Below are 17720 nucleotides of genomic sequence, written 5' to 3'. Positions count from 1 at the left end.
AGGGGATTTTTTTTTCTGCGTCTGTTCCAGTTAAAGCAGTAAGCAGTCTTGCAGGGAACTAAACTGTACTGTTTATTTTTCTTCGGCTCAAAATCAAAGAATTTATTGGTTTAATCCTGGAGTCGCAGAGCCATTTAAAAACAAAGGCAAGAGTGAAGTCTGGGCCTCTTTCCCCCTGAAAGAACAAAGTACGGAGACAAAGTGTGCAGTGCAAAGAATGACATCACTTTTGGACAGCTACAACCGAGTTGGGTTCAAGGCTGGATTTTTTTTAGGCTCGACTTCCCTTCGTTTTTTTTCTCCTCTGGCAGAGTACAGTTGTGTTTGCATAGCTATGACAGAGTTTATAAATACATGGAGAACAGCAGACAAAACAGTTTCAAACTTTATTTCTAGCAAAAACATTGTCCCCCTGTCATAAAGTGAGCTGACAGTCCTAAGTAAATTTCTAACATTATGTTGGATGGAAAGCACATCCAATGCTGCATCATTATACAGTAGCTCGGGCAGGCAGGAAATACCAACCATTTATAAAATCTGGTCCTCTCTCATGAAGTATAGAAGGGAAAATAAACAAAAGTCAAAACATGAGATCTAAACTTCTAACAGACTTATGGATGTCTCTTTTTTTCAGAGATACAATCGCCACATTTAAAATGGTGAAATGACTTTAAAAAAAAAAAAAAAACACAGAAGACAAAAAGTTGAGGGAAAATTCTGGAAATTCATCATGTTTGAGCCATCAGTCTTGCTGTGAGACAGTCCCGACTGTTTGGTAACAGTTGCAATTGAACAGATATTGATCTGGTTTACGGTTGTAAACCAGTGATGCCGTCCAGTTCCAACAAAACAACAAGTCCCAGAATTCTTTGCTCCCCTCTTCCTCAGTTAGACAGCCTGCAGTGTCCTGGTTGTCCTACAGTTCTGGGCTCAGAATTTGAGGCTGAATCCTGGACCGACTGCAGACGCTCCCTGGTTGCTGGTTGTCAGGTGGAAGCCTGTGTCTTTAAGGTCGTCATCCCCCTGGAGGGATCAGAGAAGGAAAGTGAACTCATGGTGAATACCAGCAGTCAATCAATGTTCAATCACACCTCTGATATCATGATCGTGCAGTTTAATTTCTTACATATTAATTATAGAGCTGATCAATACTACACTGGTTACCTTTGGAAAACTCTTCTCTGACTGGATTCTCATGAGACATTTTTGATTGATTTCCACACATGTATACAAGAACATATTATTGCTATTATTCTTCTTCCTGGATTTCAGTGGAGAGTCTGTTTCACAAGTTTTTCTACCTTGACAAGAATAAAATATAAGATAAACGATGAAAACCATTGGCATGAAATGGTCTAATTTTTTGATAAGACAGCAAATATCGACACTGATTTCAAAATTGAAAAAATAATCGGCCTTAAAACTGACTTCTAGGTGGGTAGGACCACTGTTGTAAACGTTAGGAACTAAAGGGTGCTCATCATGGAAAACACGAGGAGGAAATACCCGGACACAAAGCAGAAGCCTGTAGGTCTGTAATCTATTTAACACAGACAGCGTTCGGAAAGCCTGGTAGCTGTATGTAATGGAGAAAGTGGAGCCTAATGTCCTTACCAGGTGACTGTAGCCCAGGCCTCCCTCGGGTGGACGAGGACTGGTGCCTCTCTTCACCCTCTGTTGCTCGCTCTTGGCCGGCCAGGTGGGGAACATGGACGGGTCGATGGGCAATGGCGTCTCGCGGAAGTACTCGTGCTTGAGCGCCTCGTCTGATAAGATCCTCTTACTGGGGCAGTAGGTGAGGAATCTGGAAAACAGTCAACGATACAGTTCATGTGGAGATGCTAATACACTCTGGCGACGTTTCAGCAAAGAAGCACAAGCAAACAGGCGGCTCGGGAGTGTTGCGTGGGCTTGGAGTCTTCACACAGAGACCTCCGTGTGTAGAGCAACGGTTAAAAATTGTGAAACTTCCCTTTAATTTATTTTGTTTAAGACTATATCCTGGTTCCAGACTCCTGAGTGACCGCTCTCATCTCAATCTCTAATTCAAATAGGCCTTGTGTTGTTCTCGCTGATGGCAGTTTTCCTGGTTGGAAAACCAAATGGGCTTTGTAGGCGGGATTAAGAAAAATAGTGACAAAAAAATGGCCAAAAAATGATGCAAGCAGGGATGAGATTGATGCAGTTACACAGGTTGTTGGAAATTTGCTACACCTCTCGACTGCTACCTCTAAATGCTTCTATGTTGACGGGACAGACGGGTCAGTCACTACTGATTGGTGATGGCGAAACATCCCGACCCGAATAAAAAACAGCTGAATAATGACGTGAAATAATAATGGCAATTCAGTCTGGTTATCAGGCTACTGAAGAGGTACACTGGTTATAGAAAATAAATTTACACATCATTCATGTCCCCAAAAAAAATGTGGATAAGAGAGATAGAATTTATCCAAAGAAAATAAATTACAATAGACAATTTGAAGATTGAGACTTTGCAAATTTAACATCATCTGTATTAACTAAACTACATCTAGACACACGGTCTGAACATGAGACGAGATGCACCCTGGTCTGTGGGGCCAGTGGGTTCATGAGTCCTAATTATACATGACAGGAACAACACAGCACAATGGAGAGCTGCTTAATTGTGAAAATTAGCTTTCAACCTGTGATTAAAATCTTCCACATGTGAGTGGGTGCAGTGTGGTAAATGATTAACCTGAAAAGGTTTTACTGAACTAACTCTCCCTTCTCTATGTGAGAGGAACCCCTGAGAAGAATTACTAGCTGCTACCAGCTTCATGACACAACACTGGTATCGAAAGGGACAAACTTTCACTATTGTTTTTGGTTTCGAATTCCAAGAATGTGCGCTCTTCCTGCACCTGTGAGCGTGCTACTCAGGGCCTGCAGGACCCAAAAGCCCTGCTGCTTTTCATTTAATCCACAAAGAACCCTTCATAACTGGGTCACCTGGCCATGGAAATTAATTGGTAAAATAAATAAAAAACGGTCAAACATTAATATTGGAAAAACAGTCTGAAGTAGTAAATAAAGTAAAGTAAGTAAAGTGCAGAAATCAATTGCATGTCTAAGTCTTCTCCGGTTGGGTACGGAAGTCCTCAACCTCTAAACACTCACTACACAGAGGTGTGTGATATTCCAAACAGCTCTGTGACGTCTACCTGTCAAACTACCCCTCTAAACCTCTACTACGCTGCTCTGTCTCAAGCTTTTCAAATAGCTCTTCTCTACGTTTTGACCTCCTGTGGTCTGAACCGGTCCTGCCAGCCGTCTGACAGCTGGAAGGTTTCAGCAGCTCTGGAAAGGTGCCAAACTTCCACTGAACCATGATTCCTCCGGCAGAACAGTGGACATGTTGTTACCGTCCTCTGCAGCTGTGAAGTAACGGAGCGGCGGGGTTTTTGCCATTTAAAGGTGTAGGCTGTGGGTGGGTATAGATCTGAGAGGAGAGCCGAGAAGCTTGAGTCTGCTCAAAACCCGCGGCCGCTAAACAATGCTGATCTTCGGAATGTGCAACAAAGAATTATGAACCCATTCCTCTCAGTGTGAAAATGATTTTCCGTATTAAACATTTTCCTGTAGTGTGGAGCGTCACCATGGTGAGTGTGTCTGTGAGACGGAACATGGGGATGGAACGGGACTGCTGCTGAGGCATGTTGATGAATTACCAGTCCGCTACCGTTGTCATGTTTTAAGTCGGCTTGCCAGAAATGCAGACTGAATAAAAGCTCTGGAAAGACTAACAGAATTTGACAGGATAGCAATGCATTGATCCAAGTAAGGCAGTTTCCACTGCAGCAGTCACGCTGCTTTTTACTGATATTAGTGGTTGATATTTGCCTGTCATAAACATATGATATCAGTATGTATCCCATCAGTAATTGACTAAAAAACACTTGCCATCAAATACTTAAAGACTGATTCTATACTTTTGAGCTTTGAGAAATCTGTCAAATTATGCAACTAACAAACACTACCATGAAAGCGGCTCCTTTTTCGTGCATTTCATAATTTTCTTCCTATGTCAGTGGCACAAGCTCGCCATGAAGTACTCATGCCTTAATAGCTATGGTCGTTTATCCAGAACACAGATAGAAAAAAAGATGCAATATCAGAGTCAGACTCACTGTAGTGCAGTAAAGATGCAGTATGTGTGTGTGTGTGTGTGTGTGGTGTAATGTTGCCTCTTGTGTGAGGAATAAAACAGCCTTTAAGAATCCTACTTGTTCATGAGGTCAAAGCCTTGGTCTGACAGCAGCGCTCCAAAGCGCTTTCGCAGGTTGTTGTAGGGATACTCTGTGAAAGTCATCTTCTTCACAGCGGGCAGCTCGCTGTAGCCGGGCCAGATCTTCTCGCTGGGTGATCCCAGATCCTACAGACAACACACGCAAGTCAGCAGACATACAGCGCTGTTAGTGTAGGGAGAGATGGATATGAGGTATTCCTACTTTGGCTGATGTATTCATCAACCACAGACATGTGGCAATAGACCAGTCCTAAGTACATTTCAATACTTTAATTCATCATTGGTAAAGACTGTAGGACGTCTTGGGAGGCCCGAATGACATCAGTGCACCCAGCTCTCGTGCGCTATGCAGATGATCTACTGAAAATTATTCAGGCAACCAGGGTGGGCTTCTCAGTTTCCTAATAACTTCATCTGGGTTGACGTCTACCTGCAGCTCTACCCTGTGGTGCACTACTGAACTGCATGCTGACCTACTCGTGACAGATGACACACTCAGAAGATTTACAGGCTGTAAACACAAGAGCTTTACCTTTAATGATGAGGATTTGCTTCATTTTATAAGGGCAAGTCAGGGCATTTACCTTGAAGATCTTGTTAATTTGGTCAATTTCAGATTTTCCAGGGAAGAGAGGTTTCTGGGTGAGGAGCTCGCCAAATATGCAGCCCACTGACCACATGTCCACAGCTGTGGAGTACTCCTGCGGAGAGAAGAACAAACATAGTGGCGGTCCGCAGAAACATAAAGTAGACAGTCTGCCTGGCACGTTTCTATGTTCGTCTGTCTCGTGTGCGAAAGTGGATGTGCTCTGACGGCTGCTGGAGCCCTGCCGCCTCACTGTGTAAATCATACTCTGTAAAACTCAAATTGTGTTTCAGTGGTATTTGGTATCTTATGAGCCAATGCCTCACAGATGTTGCCTTCTCTTGGAAATATATCTTTGGGAAAAACAATGAATCAAGATGATATAACCACATCTATGAAAGTACATCGCCTTAATATTTGTAGTTTCGGCTGTTGCATAGGCATTTGACCTGGCTCTTGCCATGTAGGGAAGCGGTGTGAACTTCAGTTCTTACCTTGGCTCCGAGCAGAAGCTCTGGTGATCTGTACCACAGGGTGACCACTACAGGGGTGTAGGGCTTCAGGGGGGAACCGTACTCCCGGGCCAAGCCAAAGTCTCCAATCTACAGAACAAGACAGATGGGAAAAAAAATAGAAATGTGTGGGTAAATTATTATATTTTTTCAGTCTTGATACGATTCCTCCAAACGTGTTTATTTCACGACGGTTCATAGTGGATCAAATGTATCAGTGCACAAGGTGGTTATATCTGATTTGAAAAATTACTGTGATTCATATTTTCTATTGTCAGTTTACATAAAATTCACACTAACAAATGTCTGAGAATCTGGTTTATTTACAGACCAGCCCAGTCTGCTGCTCATTTTGCCAGAAATTCATGCTCTCATTGACTTTTAGTAATCATGTGTTGTTTGTGTAACTGTGTTGTGTTGCTGCTAGCCCAAAGGAAAGTTGTGAATCATCCTGAGACGGATTAAAGGAATGACTTTTTTGATTTTCTGTACTATGTTAAAAATAAAAAAACTACAGATGGATTTTTTTAAACGAAAATGTGTTATTTTAGGGTTAGTTTTTTTTTCTGTTGGGTTGTGGTAATATTTAACAATTAAATCATGAATCTGGGCTGGAACTCAGAGCAGATTTAAAGTATCATAACTCTCTAGTGCCCTTAAGCCTTCAGACCTTCTTAATCTTCAAGTCACATTCTCCAAATACTCATATTAGAAAATCCACTTTTAGAAACTAATACCCCTTACACCAAAAGTTAACCCTTTGTGGCTCTACATCTGTGCTTATAAGCTGGGTTTAATACGAATGTGACATGAACAGACTTTGGTATGAACACTAGTTACTACCTACAATAGTCCGACTTCCCCCCCAAGTTGCCCTGCGTGAGAACCACAGTGCTAGCTTACCTTCAGGATTCCCTTGTGGCTGAGCAGCAGATTGGATGTCTTCAGGTCGCGGTGGAGAATCCAGTTATCGTGGAGGTGTCGGACTCCTCGAAGCAGCTGAATCATCAGAGTCTTAACTTCACCTGAAAGAAAGAACGTTATGTTTTAAGAGAGATGCTGCGCAGCGGAGGATAGACATTCACTGCTTAACCCACGAATAAAGAGAGAACACCACTGTTATCCCATTCAACTTTTTAAAAACAGAAATGGACTAAAGCTCAACATTACCTGGCAGGAAGGGCTGCTTCATGGTTTCCATCAGACTCTTCAGGTCATGTTCTACATAGTTCATCACGATGTAGATCTTGTCCATATTGCTTCCAACAACTATTTCCTGATTTAGTGGGGAAAACGGTCAGATTTCGTTAGAACACTCCAAGAGATACAATAACCAATAAAACTGTAAATACCTTAGTAAGTATTTCTCAAGTTCTCTTACCCTTACTGTGACGATGTTTGGGTGCTGAGCTTTTAGGATCGTGTTGATTTCTCTTAAAGAGGTGATGGGGAATCCCTCCTTCTCTTTCTCCATCTTCAGCCTTTTCAAGGCCACTATTTCGTCTGCAAACATGAGACCACATTTATTGTTTCACCAATAAACACATCTGAAACCCCAAGAGCACACTGACCTACATGTTCAGTCTCATACCGGTCTTTTTGTCCTTGGCTCTGTACACCACACCGTAGGTTCCCTCCTCTATTCGGTTCAGACACTGGAACTCCTCCACACTGCGACAGCCCTGAAGAACAAAACACAGTGTAACTGAAGACCTTAACACACCATTAAAACACCACTAACCTGCATTAGATGATTACATATGTATATTTGCATAACTTGTGGCTTATATGGATGAATATTTGTGTGATGTTGATTCAGACCTGTAAAGCAGGAAGATATTTGGGCAGCTCCTTCTTCAACTCTACAGGTGAAATTGGAGGGGAGTCAGGGATGTAGTTCTCTTCGGGGGTGGGGGATCGGGAATGAGTCTGAGATTGAGGCGTAGGGTCACCGTCCCCTGCGTCATCCTCGTCCTCCTCCTCGTCATCCATGTCTTCACCACTCTCCTCCGAGTCGTGGTCAAAGCGGGACTCTGGCACTGAGGGAGGAAGGGTGAAGTCAGTTTAGTGCTGTTAAGTGCTTTTGATGGGCGCTACTAGAATTTAGATATGGATCGGTCACGGTTACTACGTATTTGATGATTAATTTAGGGCTGTAACTAACAATTGTTTTTATCATCTACTAGTCTGACAATTATTTTTTTGATTAAAAAAGGCCATTACAATTTTCCCAGAATACAAGTTGACATATTTAAATAATGTCTGACTTGATTGTGTTTGCCAACTGATTGTAATTCTTAATTTAAGCATTTTACTGCGTTACCTCTGTACTGTAAACTACAAACAATGATCAGAATAGGAAAACTTATTTTTGCCTGTTTGACCCCAATCTATTTAAGACATGGTCTACAAAATAGCTTTTTCCAGAGCTTTTAACTGCAGTTTAAGGTGAAAAAGGAAGTTTTTTTTCAGGGTTTTTTTTTGTTTTGGTCAAACTACTGTTTCCACTACTATTTCACAGAAGACATTTTGACATCACATTTGGAAAAGAACAGGTGTAAGTAATAAAACTAATGATGGCTGAACTCCATGTGGCTGTTTCGGTTTCAAGGTCATGGTATTGTGCATGTTGGCTCACTGTCACAGCTTACAAGGTCACTTGAATAGAACAAAGCCATCGTTAATGTCCTTAGTATTTTTCCTACTATGACGAGTAAAAAACGTCTGCTGTGTAAAGGGACCATCACACTGTCAGCAAGTTCCACTCCTGTGTTTTCAACCTTTGGTGGTGGAACTGCTTTTTCATTTGAATCACAGATTGTGCCTTTCAGGAACCTGCAGCAAAAGAGTCCTGGCAAAGAAGTTTCTTAACCTTCAAGAGAAGAATTATGAATAAAAACCCCCAAATGTTCAGCAGACAAAGCCAAACCTTTACTGATCCAAATATGATTTATGCACTCTCCCTCCTGGCCATGCAGCTCTTTCATCTAAAATGATTTCCAGATAAAAACTAAACATAAAAACATTTATACACTCAACACAAATAATTACAATTTAGTTAAGCATATACAATAGCTACACAGACATTATATGACGTGTTATAGCAGCATCAGAGGGTTTACTCACCTGCAGGAATATGATTTCCAATTTCTCTCTCCTCTTCAAAGTCTTCCTCTGACTGCTCGTCCTCACTCACGTCCTCTGAAAGGAAGAAGGCCGCTCTGTTAAACCCGTGTTGCTGTATAACTGACTTGACGCAGCCACATCAGTCAAAGGAACATTTATTTTTTACCTGCGCTCTGCTCAGACCTGCCTGAGCCTGAGACAGATTCATCCTCCTCTTCTTCTTCACCCTCACTCTGGCTGCTGGACTCTTCGTCCTCATCGTCATCATCCTCTTCGTCAGAGCCTGATCCTGATGCTAGACAAGGTGAAAAAGGAACATAGTCAGGGGTAGTCACTTCCAAAAGAAGTCATGCTTCCCAAGAATGTTAGCTATTTACAGCAATACAAGCCTTGGACAAGCCTAGCGTGGTGTTTTAGTTGTAGCATCGTCTTTGCGCTCGCTGTCTGCTGGTTGCTGAAAGTGTAGGTCACATCAATTACCTAAAGACGATTCTCCTGTGCTGGTCTTCCTTTCGCTGTCACTGATGTCCTGGAGGTCTGCGAGCAGGTCTTTGCCCTCTGGCTTCTCCTCCTTTGATGCTACAGACATAACACAGTGTGAGCTACACTGAAATATAAAAGATGATCTTGGGAAAGTAAATGACAAGATAGTTAAGGATAAATATGATAAAAGCAACTTTTTTAGAGATAAACTCACTTGCACTTTTCCTTGGTTCGCTATGGTCGGATCTCTCCCGGGCAACGCGGGTGGGACTGCGGCTGCGGTGACTTTGTTTTGGCTTTTCACCATACTCGTCAGGTAGCATCCGATGGTGAGACGGCACTGTGGACAGGAAAGTCTTTTAGTAATCATCGCTGCAGATTTAGCTTTACAGTTCACACGGGGAACTGTGTTTAAGAAATACAACCCTTACGGCTGGAGCTGTTGTCTGGATGTGTTTAACCTATCTTAGAAGTAGGAATGAAGAAACGCTTAACTTAACTCTGTCCACAGTGAAAAAATACATCTTTTGTCCGACAGTTGTTTGGGTTCAATCACTGACCTTCTCGTCGAGACCCTCGCTCTTTGCGTCGCTCCTCAGCCCTCCTCTCTCGATCCTTCAGCTCCCGTTGCTCTTTTTGCTGTTCACGAAGCTTTCTGTCCCGTTCGCGCTGGCGTTCCAGCTGCTCCAGCCGGTCCCTGTGGTCCAAAAAAAACCCAGGAGAATCCAGTCGAGGTCTGTCCAGACAACCAAAACCCCAATCTTGTCATTGTTAGTTTTCATTTTAGTTTAGGTAGTAAAAGCTTATTCAAACATACAGTTAGTTTACAGCTGCAGGGTTGTTTAGTTACCTTCAGCGTTGTTCTCAGTGACAAACATACAGCCATTAACAGCCTAACCCACATGGATTTGTTGTTAGATGTCAACTTTTTTAATTTGCTAATAAGAGAAAACACACTTTCAGTACTTCTACAGTAGATATAGATTTGAAAGAAATAGAAATCAAAATCAAGTTTCATGCTGCTTAAAGGCTTTAACATCCTGACAAGAAAACAGGGAACACACAGAACACTTGTGACTTTTCAACAGCTCCAATCCAACAAAACAGGTCTTAGCATTCATAAACATCAGTACTGATTAGGGGTGAAACGGTACGGTCGTACAAAGAATACACTCTGTGACCCAAACAATCACTGTCAAAATAGTTTAATAATCCTCTTACTCTGACATGTGGAACAATAATCCTAGGGCATGAGTTCCACCTGTAACATTTTGGCAGATTATATATATTATTATATATATGACATCATTAGATTATTTATACTGAAGCATCAGTGTGTAAGCAGCATGTTACCGTTGTAGCTGCTGGAGGTGGAGCTAGTGAAACAGCTGTCAGCAGGCGTCCTGACTCCTTGTAGGAAACAGAAAAGTTGTTTTCTGTTTCCACTGCAGCACAACTAAACTGTTTCCATAGAAGTTTCCACTGCAGCACAACTAAACTGTTTCCATAGAAGTTTCCACTGCAGCACAACTAAACTATTTCCATAGAAGTTTCCACTGCAGCACCTTTTTTTTTTCCTGCTGTACCGAAAGCACACCAAACCATGACCGCAAAACCGAGGTACATACCAAACCGTGCATTTTGTGTACCATTACACCCCTAATGTCATTTAATACGTGGTCCAGGGTCAGTGCTCACCTCTCTCTGCGTGAATGGGCCCTGGCCTGTTCCCTTCGTTTCTGCCGCTCCCAGTCTCGCCGGGCTTTGTCTTCTTCCCATTGACGCTTCCTGCGATCGCTCTCTCGCTCTTTTTCTTTGTCTTTGGGTCGTACATGTTTCCCTGCTGTAGAAGCAAAAACCTTGAGTGGATACAGATCCGCAAAAACAGTTCCAAACCTGTCACATTCAGCCGTAAAACATATGTATGTGTTTATGTAATTACGCAGCACTCCCACACCTCCTTCAGCAGAGTGGCTGCGATGACGTCTTTTATCTTTTCTCTTCTCCTCCTTTCTGTGGTGAGATTTGTCTTTCCTTGCTATTTGCTGTGGAGGCTTGATTGCCAGTGATTCATCTTCCTCTCCCCTTCATAAATGTAAAGAAAACATTGTGAGACTGTTGCATACCGTTTGTAAACTTTTTTTTCTTTTGTTACCAAAGTTAAACTACTGAATACACTTTTCCAAATTAGCAACCAACTTTGTTTCCTACAACTTAAAGTACCTGTCCTCTGTTGAGTCTTCCCGGGTGTACGGGGAATTCCGAATTGTTATTTCCATCTTTTGATCCCGTAGTTCTCCTTCCTCCGGAGTATCTCTTTTGGCTTCCCGATCATCCGCCTGTGGAACAAGGCCCTGGGTGAACTTTCCAAGGCCAGAAGAACAGAATATGTGGTTAGTGCCAGAGAGACAGAATATACTGCAGAAATGTTTTTTGTATTTGTCTTGCTACAAAAGCTTCTGAAATAACAATCAGAGAGTGGGAGTCATGTTTAGGTTCAAAATGATGATGAAATTAACAAAAACATTAGGCCAGTATACATTATTGTGTTTAAATTAACAAACTTATTTGCACAAATACCCGAATGCATGAATATTAAATTAGTTTTGAAATACTTTACATTTTTCTGGCGCTTGGGATCTGTCCTCTCTTCTAATTCTCTTCTACGTTTTTTCTCTAGCAGGATTTCGTCAAGAGTTTTCACTTTCCAGGTCTCCTTTTCGTCCCCCATCAGCATCCACTCTGCACCGCCTGCATCACATCACACGTACACACACAACACACAGATGTTCAATACGGGCTTCAATTCAGCTCAGCTTCATCTTAAACATGAAGAGGTTTATACCAAAGATAACAAAAGGAGCCAAGATAATTGTAATAGACCCATAGCAGAGAAAAGCCTGCCAGTTGTTGGTCATTGTTTCTTCTATTTATCATTCATTTTACATTTTATGTAAGTGTCAAAATAAGAACAATGGTAATTTTGTAGTGTTAGAATCTTATAGTCTGTCTCACTGTTACAATGTGTTTCATTTTAGTCTGCTTCATTAGGAAATACAAGAAAAATATAGAAAATTTCATTCAATTTCCTTTGAAAGTGTGAGATCTAGATGCCCTTTTTGTGTCAATAATAATAATACCTACCATAAGTGTGCTATATTAATTCATTTAAAAGTGGGAATCAGTCGCCGAAGGCATGAATTATATTATTTAATTAAGGCTTTCAATAAAACGTCACTTTCAACAACTGATTATACGCCTCTGATTCCCACTAAAATGCATTGAACGGCTCACTTCCACTACTATAGAGAAGTACTTGTCAGTGGTTATAAGAAACAATAAATAGATATGAATCAAGATTTTACAATGTGAGTTAAGTTTGACATGAGGTAGTTATCGGTATTCAGCTAAACCTGCTAACTGTTGGAGTAACTTAACGTTAGGCCAGTTAGGAAGACGTAGCTAACCTTATATACACTGTTATTATTGTACAGTATTGTGTTATATATTATTTCTGTATAGACCAGTTAGTTAAGCAGCAAACTGAGTGAAACGACGGGTCAGTGAACGACTTTAACTCGCTGTTTGTGGTTGTGAGTCAAGCGGCGGATGCTAACACATTAGCTAGCTAACTTCAGCTAGCTACAACTAGCATGGGCGAGATTTGCTAAACAACTTTCTTTAGCTAACTACGTGGCTGTTAAAAAATATAGATAGTATAGCTGGTAGAGCAATAAACTGGAGAACCGACAGCTGTGTCCGCAGCTCTGTTTAAACCTCTGGCTGCGGAGAGGGATGAAGATAATCACCGAGCAGATAAAATAGTTAACAAACCTGAGATACGCGCAGCGGTATTACGGCGCACCGGAGGTCTCAACGCGCTGCAACCGTCTTGAAAACTTCCGGTGTGAAACAACGACTTCCTGCCATGGAAAAAATCCATGCTTCCTCTACTAAAATGTAATAATATATCATTTATGTCTCATTTTATTCCTATTTTCAACCTAGTTTTCCTTTATCTGAACTACTGGCATCATATTACATGTCTTGTTAATGTTGTTCATGTAATCTGTAAAATTTACATTTCTAACTTGTTCTTGGTTGCTTAAGACCTCTTTTACAGGCCTAATTATAATATTGATTATGATATTGATTCAAGCAAAGCCTTATAGGGCAAAAGAGGCCTATACTCATCTTTATGATACAAGAAGAAGAAGTCTTCTCTGGGGGAAATGAGTGAAGGAAGATGAAATTCAAATATAATTTTCAATTCAATTCAATCCAATTAATTTTAATCAGTTATATTGTCATTGTCGGCTTCACCAAAACAGTGTAAGAGGTGGGGGGCACATAAGGACATACATGGCATAAAAAATATATAGTAATATAGTAAAAAAAAAAAAAAGTAAAAACACACGAAGAAAAATGTCAACATATGTGCAAACTTGCATTATACATGAGGTAATATATATCTGAAAGTATTTGCAGTAGAGCTGCTGTACAAATGGTGTTGTAAACATATGGCAGTAGTGCAAACGCAGTGCAATTTGGGTGCAATGATATCTGTACATATACTGTATCCGCAGTTATTTGTGAATATACATCAAACACATGGGCAGCTGAGGATAAAGCCATTCACTGGGATGTTAAATTAGTTAAACTGGGCAGTCAGCTCAGTCAGCAAGTCGTTTTTTTTATATTTCACTCATTTTAGGACCAAAAAGTGAGGATCAAGTGCAGCTGTTTGGTTTGTATATATTTGATTACATGATGCTGTGACTTCTATATTTTGTCATTATCATCATCAAAAAATAAATCAATAAAAATAAAATAAGGTTAACATTTTTTAAAAAATAGCTTCTGAGTATTATTAAGATATAGTTCAACTTCAACGGTGCTCTATGTCAGCGTGATCAAAACAACAGAGGGTTAGATGGAAAGGTCCTTTAATGTCCAGATCCAAACCTTTGCAATACAAAGACCCAGTATTTCCCCCAAGCTAGTGAATTACACAAATTGCAGCATTCATTATTTATATGTATCAGGAGACATTTCAGCGCTCATATTTGCTGTGACTTACATGTTGTGAGTCAACTCTTGACAGCCTAAATCCCAGATTTGCTAAGACTTTCGGCATTGATCATTTCTTATAACTTATCTTACATGGATACTTCTGTTTCCATGGTGATGTAGGATAAGGATGCTGCTGTATTCCACAGAATATTTGTCTTAAGAATATTTGTTATCTGTTTTAATATGTAATTTTAAAGTGTATATAATATTTTATATAGCAAATACATCCCAAGAAGCCAGACCAGTAGGTGTTCAGTGTTGTTAGCCTTATACCTGTCCATGAGGAGGCAGCAGCACACAAACAGAGTCGTCACCTCCACCAGGCCCTGCAGAGTGACCACATGGCAACAAAAACCAGATAAGCATTGACTACAGCCTTCTTCTAGACATCCTAGGGCCCATGGGTGCTTTGCAAGTCCTCTGTGGAGCCAGCTTTAACCTCTTCCCTGGACATTAGTGATACAGATAATATAATGACAGATAATACCTACATTGTCACAATAATATGTAATGTTTATCACAGAAATCATTTTCTCCTAACTGTTATAATCAAGTGAAACCAGAATATAGGTAAATAGGTATCTTTGTTCTCCACGTGCAAATGTAATTTGTCTAAACATACAGAAACCTCAAGGTTTTCTTACTTAAAATGCATGAGATGTGTCACTTTAAAGTCACTAAGTCAACACCACATTTGCTTTGAGACGTTAGTATATTTATGACAAAATGAGTAAGTAGCTGAGATTGTTGGATTTCTTTACATCTACGAACAGAAGAGGGCGCTGCTATTCCAGCACAAACAGATCAACGTGCATATCATCTGCAGTAAAGCCAAAACAAATGATTTGAAACAACATAGTGATATTCTATTCAGCCAAATCACATCGATCAATCAATCAATCAAATCGCATCTAGGAATCATAATTTCATAAAAATCTACAACATGCAAGCATTTTTGCTTTGCAGTTCACTATCTGTGCAGGATGTGTTGCAACCGGAGATTAACCGAAGTAAAGGTTTAATTGTCCTTTATCACTGAGAAAGTGTCATATAAGCAAGTAAAAGAGAAATAGATTTACGACTTATGACCTCATTGAACACATGAACTATGGCCAAGGTCTCATAGCAAGCAGGAGGCATGGCTCTGTCAGTCTCTGTTGTGGCTTTAAAAGTGCTGGAGAGGAGAGTTTTCTAAGGACTTTGTCAGACTCGTACAGGTGAGCACAGCTTGAGTTTATTTGAATGTGGGGATATGATTTTGCTAAGGGTTACAATCATCAGATCACTTTTTAATCCAATTATTTCAATCATGTGGATTGATTTTGCTCTGGAGCTGATTAAATAATGTAAATACTTGATTGGCTTGATTTTAAATGTCATATATGTGAAAAGAAAAAAAAATCACACTTTAATTCAATTGCACTGTGATGCATTACAAGCATATTATTACAGTCATAGACATTTTCCGACAGCTCTTCATCCACTGTGTCAGAGCGCAGAGTTTATGTGAGCAGGCTGAGCAGTGAAGCAGTAACTGAACTGTGACTTCAGGCAGCTGAGGAGAGGAACGACGTATATGGACTCCAACAGTGCCGGTGGCAGTGTGGAATATAATCGCTGGAACGAGAGCAACATCAACATGAACGTAGAGGGTTCACAGTCCACAATGATGAGGTGAGACTGACATAAAGATGCAGAGATCAAATGTAAAGTTTTTATATTAGGAGACATATATCGATAGGTAGATGGGAGATGAATCCACATATAGACATGAACGGATTAAACTGATATATACAGCAGGTTTCATTCATGTGTTTCATTAAAAAATCAAATATGGTTAGTGAGTCATATACCTCTACTAAGGTGGTTATGATGCAGCTTTATCAATCTATCCATCACATGTCCTCCAGATCAGCTTGATCACTAATGAAACACATCTTTGCTATTTTCATATTGAGGTTCATATAGTTAACAGTTGTGTATTAGTGTTGTGTTTCACCCTGGATTTCCACCCAGACAAGAACACAGTTCAGTGTAAAAGGAATTATTGTAATCTTCAAAAAAAAAAGTAAAATTAGCTTTCAAACCTGACATCAATTGAATGCTAATAAGTTTTGTAAAACCTTTATAGTCATACTAAGCTGACTATGTGGGGAAACCAGGGCATAAAATAAAAGAACATCCCACCTAAAGCTGTTTAATCTGACTCTGCCTCTCTCTCTCTCTCTCTCTCTCTGTTGCATTCAGGGTGTACGACAGAATGTGCACAGGCAGAACGGGAATTGCAGTGAAAGCTGGAGGAGCTTTGGCTGCACTGGTGTTCATCTACATCATGGGATACGCCACAGGATACTACGTCCATAGGTGCTGATGACGGAGCCCAGCCAGGAGAAGAATGAGATCTGACATTCTGGATAAACCACAAATTCAAAAAGTTGTAAATAGAAATGACCAAAAAAGAGCACACTGACAATGATGTATTTGTATGTTGAAGCGGAATAAAATCAAATGTGATTCAGAAGCCATGTCAGAAGGTTTTATTGTGTGTGTTTGATTAACCTCATATCAACATTTTTGATATATGGGAAATCAGGGATACGTAAAAGTTTATAAGTTCTGATTTTATTCTGATGTCCTAATAAAATGCAGTATTGCAACCATGAATCAAAGTGTTTGGCAAGTGAATTATAGTACATTTAATGTACATCTGCTATTTGAATTCCATTGAGGTGATATAGTGACAGCATACTAGTACTTCAAGTAAATCAATCTCCACAGCAGATTATCTTAAGGGTCAAAACCTCTTTGTTGGAGAGACTAGCATCATGTTTAACCCTGGCTCATGCTGCTGTCATTATCTCTAGGATCGCTACTGTCATTAATCTTTTGTCTTCTTGGAGGATTTACTGGTGTTGGAATCGGTGTTGCATGAAGCTGAGCATCATAATTCCTTTTAATCAGTCTGGTGAGAGTCTCCGAATCCCAGTGCATGAAATGCATGAAACACTGGAAAAATCCTCTGCACAGGAATACATCTTATATTTACAGCTTTTCTCAAAGAACTGGGAAGTCAGAACTAAACACACAGCTCCGCTGACAGAAACCAGACTTTATTCATATGAATTCTGGGTCTCTGTGGAGTGCAGTGCAGAAACACCACATCAGTGGAAAAAATAATAAATACTTCATGAAGATAAACAGTCATAAAAATCTTCCAGTACTCCAATCTAATCAATCAATCAGTCAAACTTTATTTGTAGAGCACGTTTCATATTCAGGTTAGTGTGTTCAAAGTTCTTCACAGATGACAAGTCGGTAATAAGAGAACAAATGTAGATCGTAAAAACAGCAAAAAAAGGCAAAAAAGAAAAAAAACAATTTGAGACCAATGCACGTGACAAAACAAAAATGATGAAAATGTAATAAACAGTAAACAGTAATAGTAGTTAAATAGATTGAAATAAAAGTAGATTAAAAACTAGATAAAATAGATTAAAAAGGCAAAACAAAAGTAAAAATTATGACAATGAAAGACAATAAAATAGATTTAAAAGCTATAATAATAATAATATGATAAGAAGAAGAAGAAAAAGAAGAAGAAGAAAATAGAGTTAAATAAAAGCTAAACTAAACACCTAGATTAAATAGATTAAAAAGACAAAACAAA

The 17720-nt window shown here is 40.0% G+C and overlaps 1 protein-coding gene across 2 annotated transcripts; it reads right to left on the bottom strand.

Moving 5' to 3' along the window:
- Positions 1 to 372: 372 nt before the first annotated feature.
- On the bottom strand, positions 373 to 12915 carry cdk11b (cyclin-dependent kinase 11B). Of its 2 annotated transcripts, none has more exons than XM_042408900.1 (20): positions 12815 to 12915; positions 11601 to 11731; positions 11204 to 11343; positions 10938 to 11065; positions 10679 to 10823; positions 9541 to 9716; positions 9195 to 9320; positions 8978 to 9076; positions 8664 to 8792; positions 8498 to 8572; positions 7193 to 7410; positions 6963 to 7053; positions 6753 to 6874; positions 6542 to 6647; positions 6275 to 6396; positions 5354 to 5461; positions 4858 to 4974; positions 4251 to 4399; positions 1615 to 1804; positions 373 to 1023 (listed from the first exon to the last, which is right to left on the bottom strand). In XM_042408900.1, the coding sequence occupies exons 2-20, from the start codon at positions 11715 to 11717 to the stop codon at positions 931 to 933; spliced, it is 2451 nt and encodes an 816-aa protein (XP_042264834.1). In that variant the 5' UTR covers positions 11718 to 11731; positions 12815 to 12915; the 3' UTR covers positions 373 to 930. The 2 variants fall into 2 exon arrangements, with proteins under 2 accessions (XP_042264834.1, XP_042264833.1); XM_042408899.1 differs by having other exon boundaries at positions 9541 to 9677; positions 12815 to 12894.
- Between the last annotated feature and the right edge of the window lie 4805 nt (positions 12916 to 17720).

Source organism: Thunnus maccoyii, chromosome 4, assembly GCF_910596095.1.
Source record: "Thunnus maccoyii chromosome 4, fThuMac1.1, whole genome shotgun sequence".
In the NCBI taxonomy this organism is placed as follows: domain Eukaryota; kingdom Metazoa; phylum Chordata; class Actinopteri; order Scombriformes; family Scombridae; genus Thunnus; species Thunnus maccoyii.
Note: the sequence above shows the minus strand (reverse complement) of the source record. Positions and strands in the feature narration are given on the sequence as shown.

Coding starts and splice junctions, on each gene's coding strand:
- cdk11b (XM_042408900.1), bottom strand. CDS start 11,717: ATGCTGATGGGGGACGAAAAGGAGACCTGGAAAGTGAAAACTCTTGAC. Junction 10,824..10,937: donor CAGCCACTCTGCTGAAGGAG/GTGTGGGAGTGC, acceptor TTGCTTCTACAG/CAGGGAAACATGTACGACCC. Junction 1,805..4,250: donor GGCTTTGACCTCATGAACAA/GTAGGATTCTTA, acceptor ACTGTTTTCCAG/ATTCCTCACCTACTGCCCCA.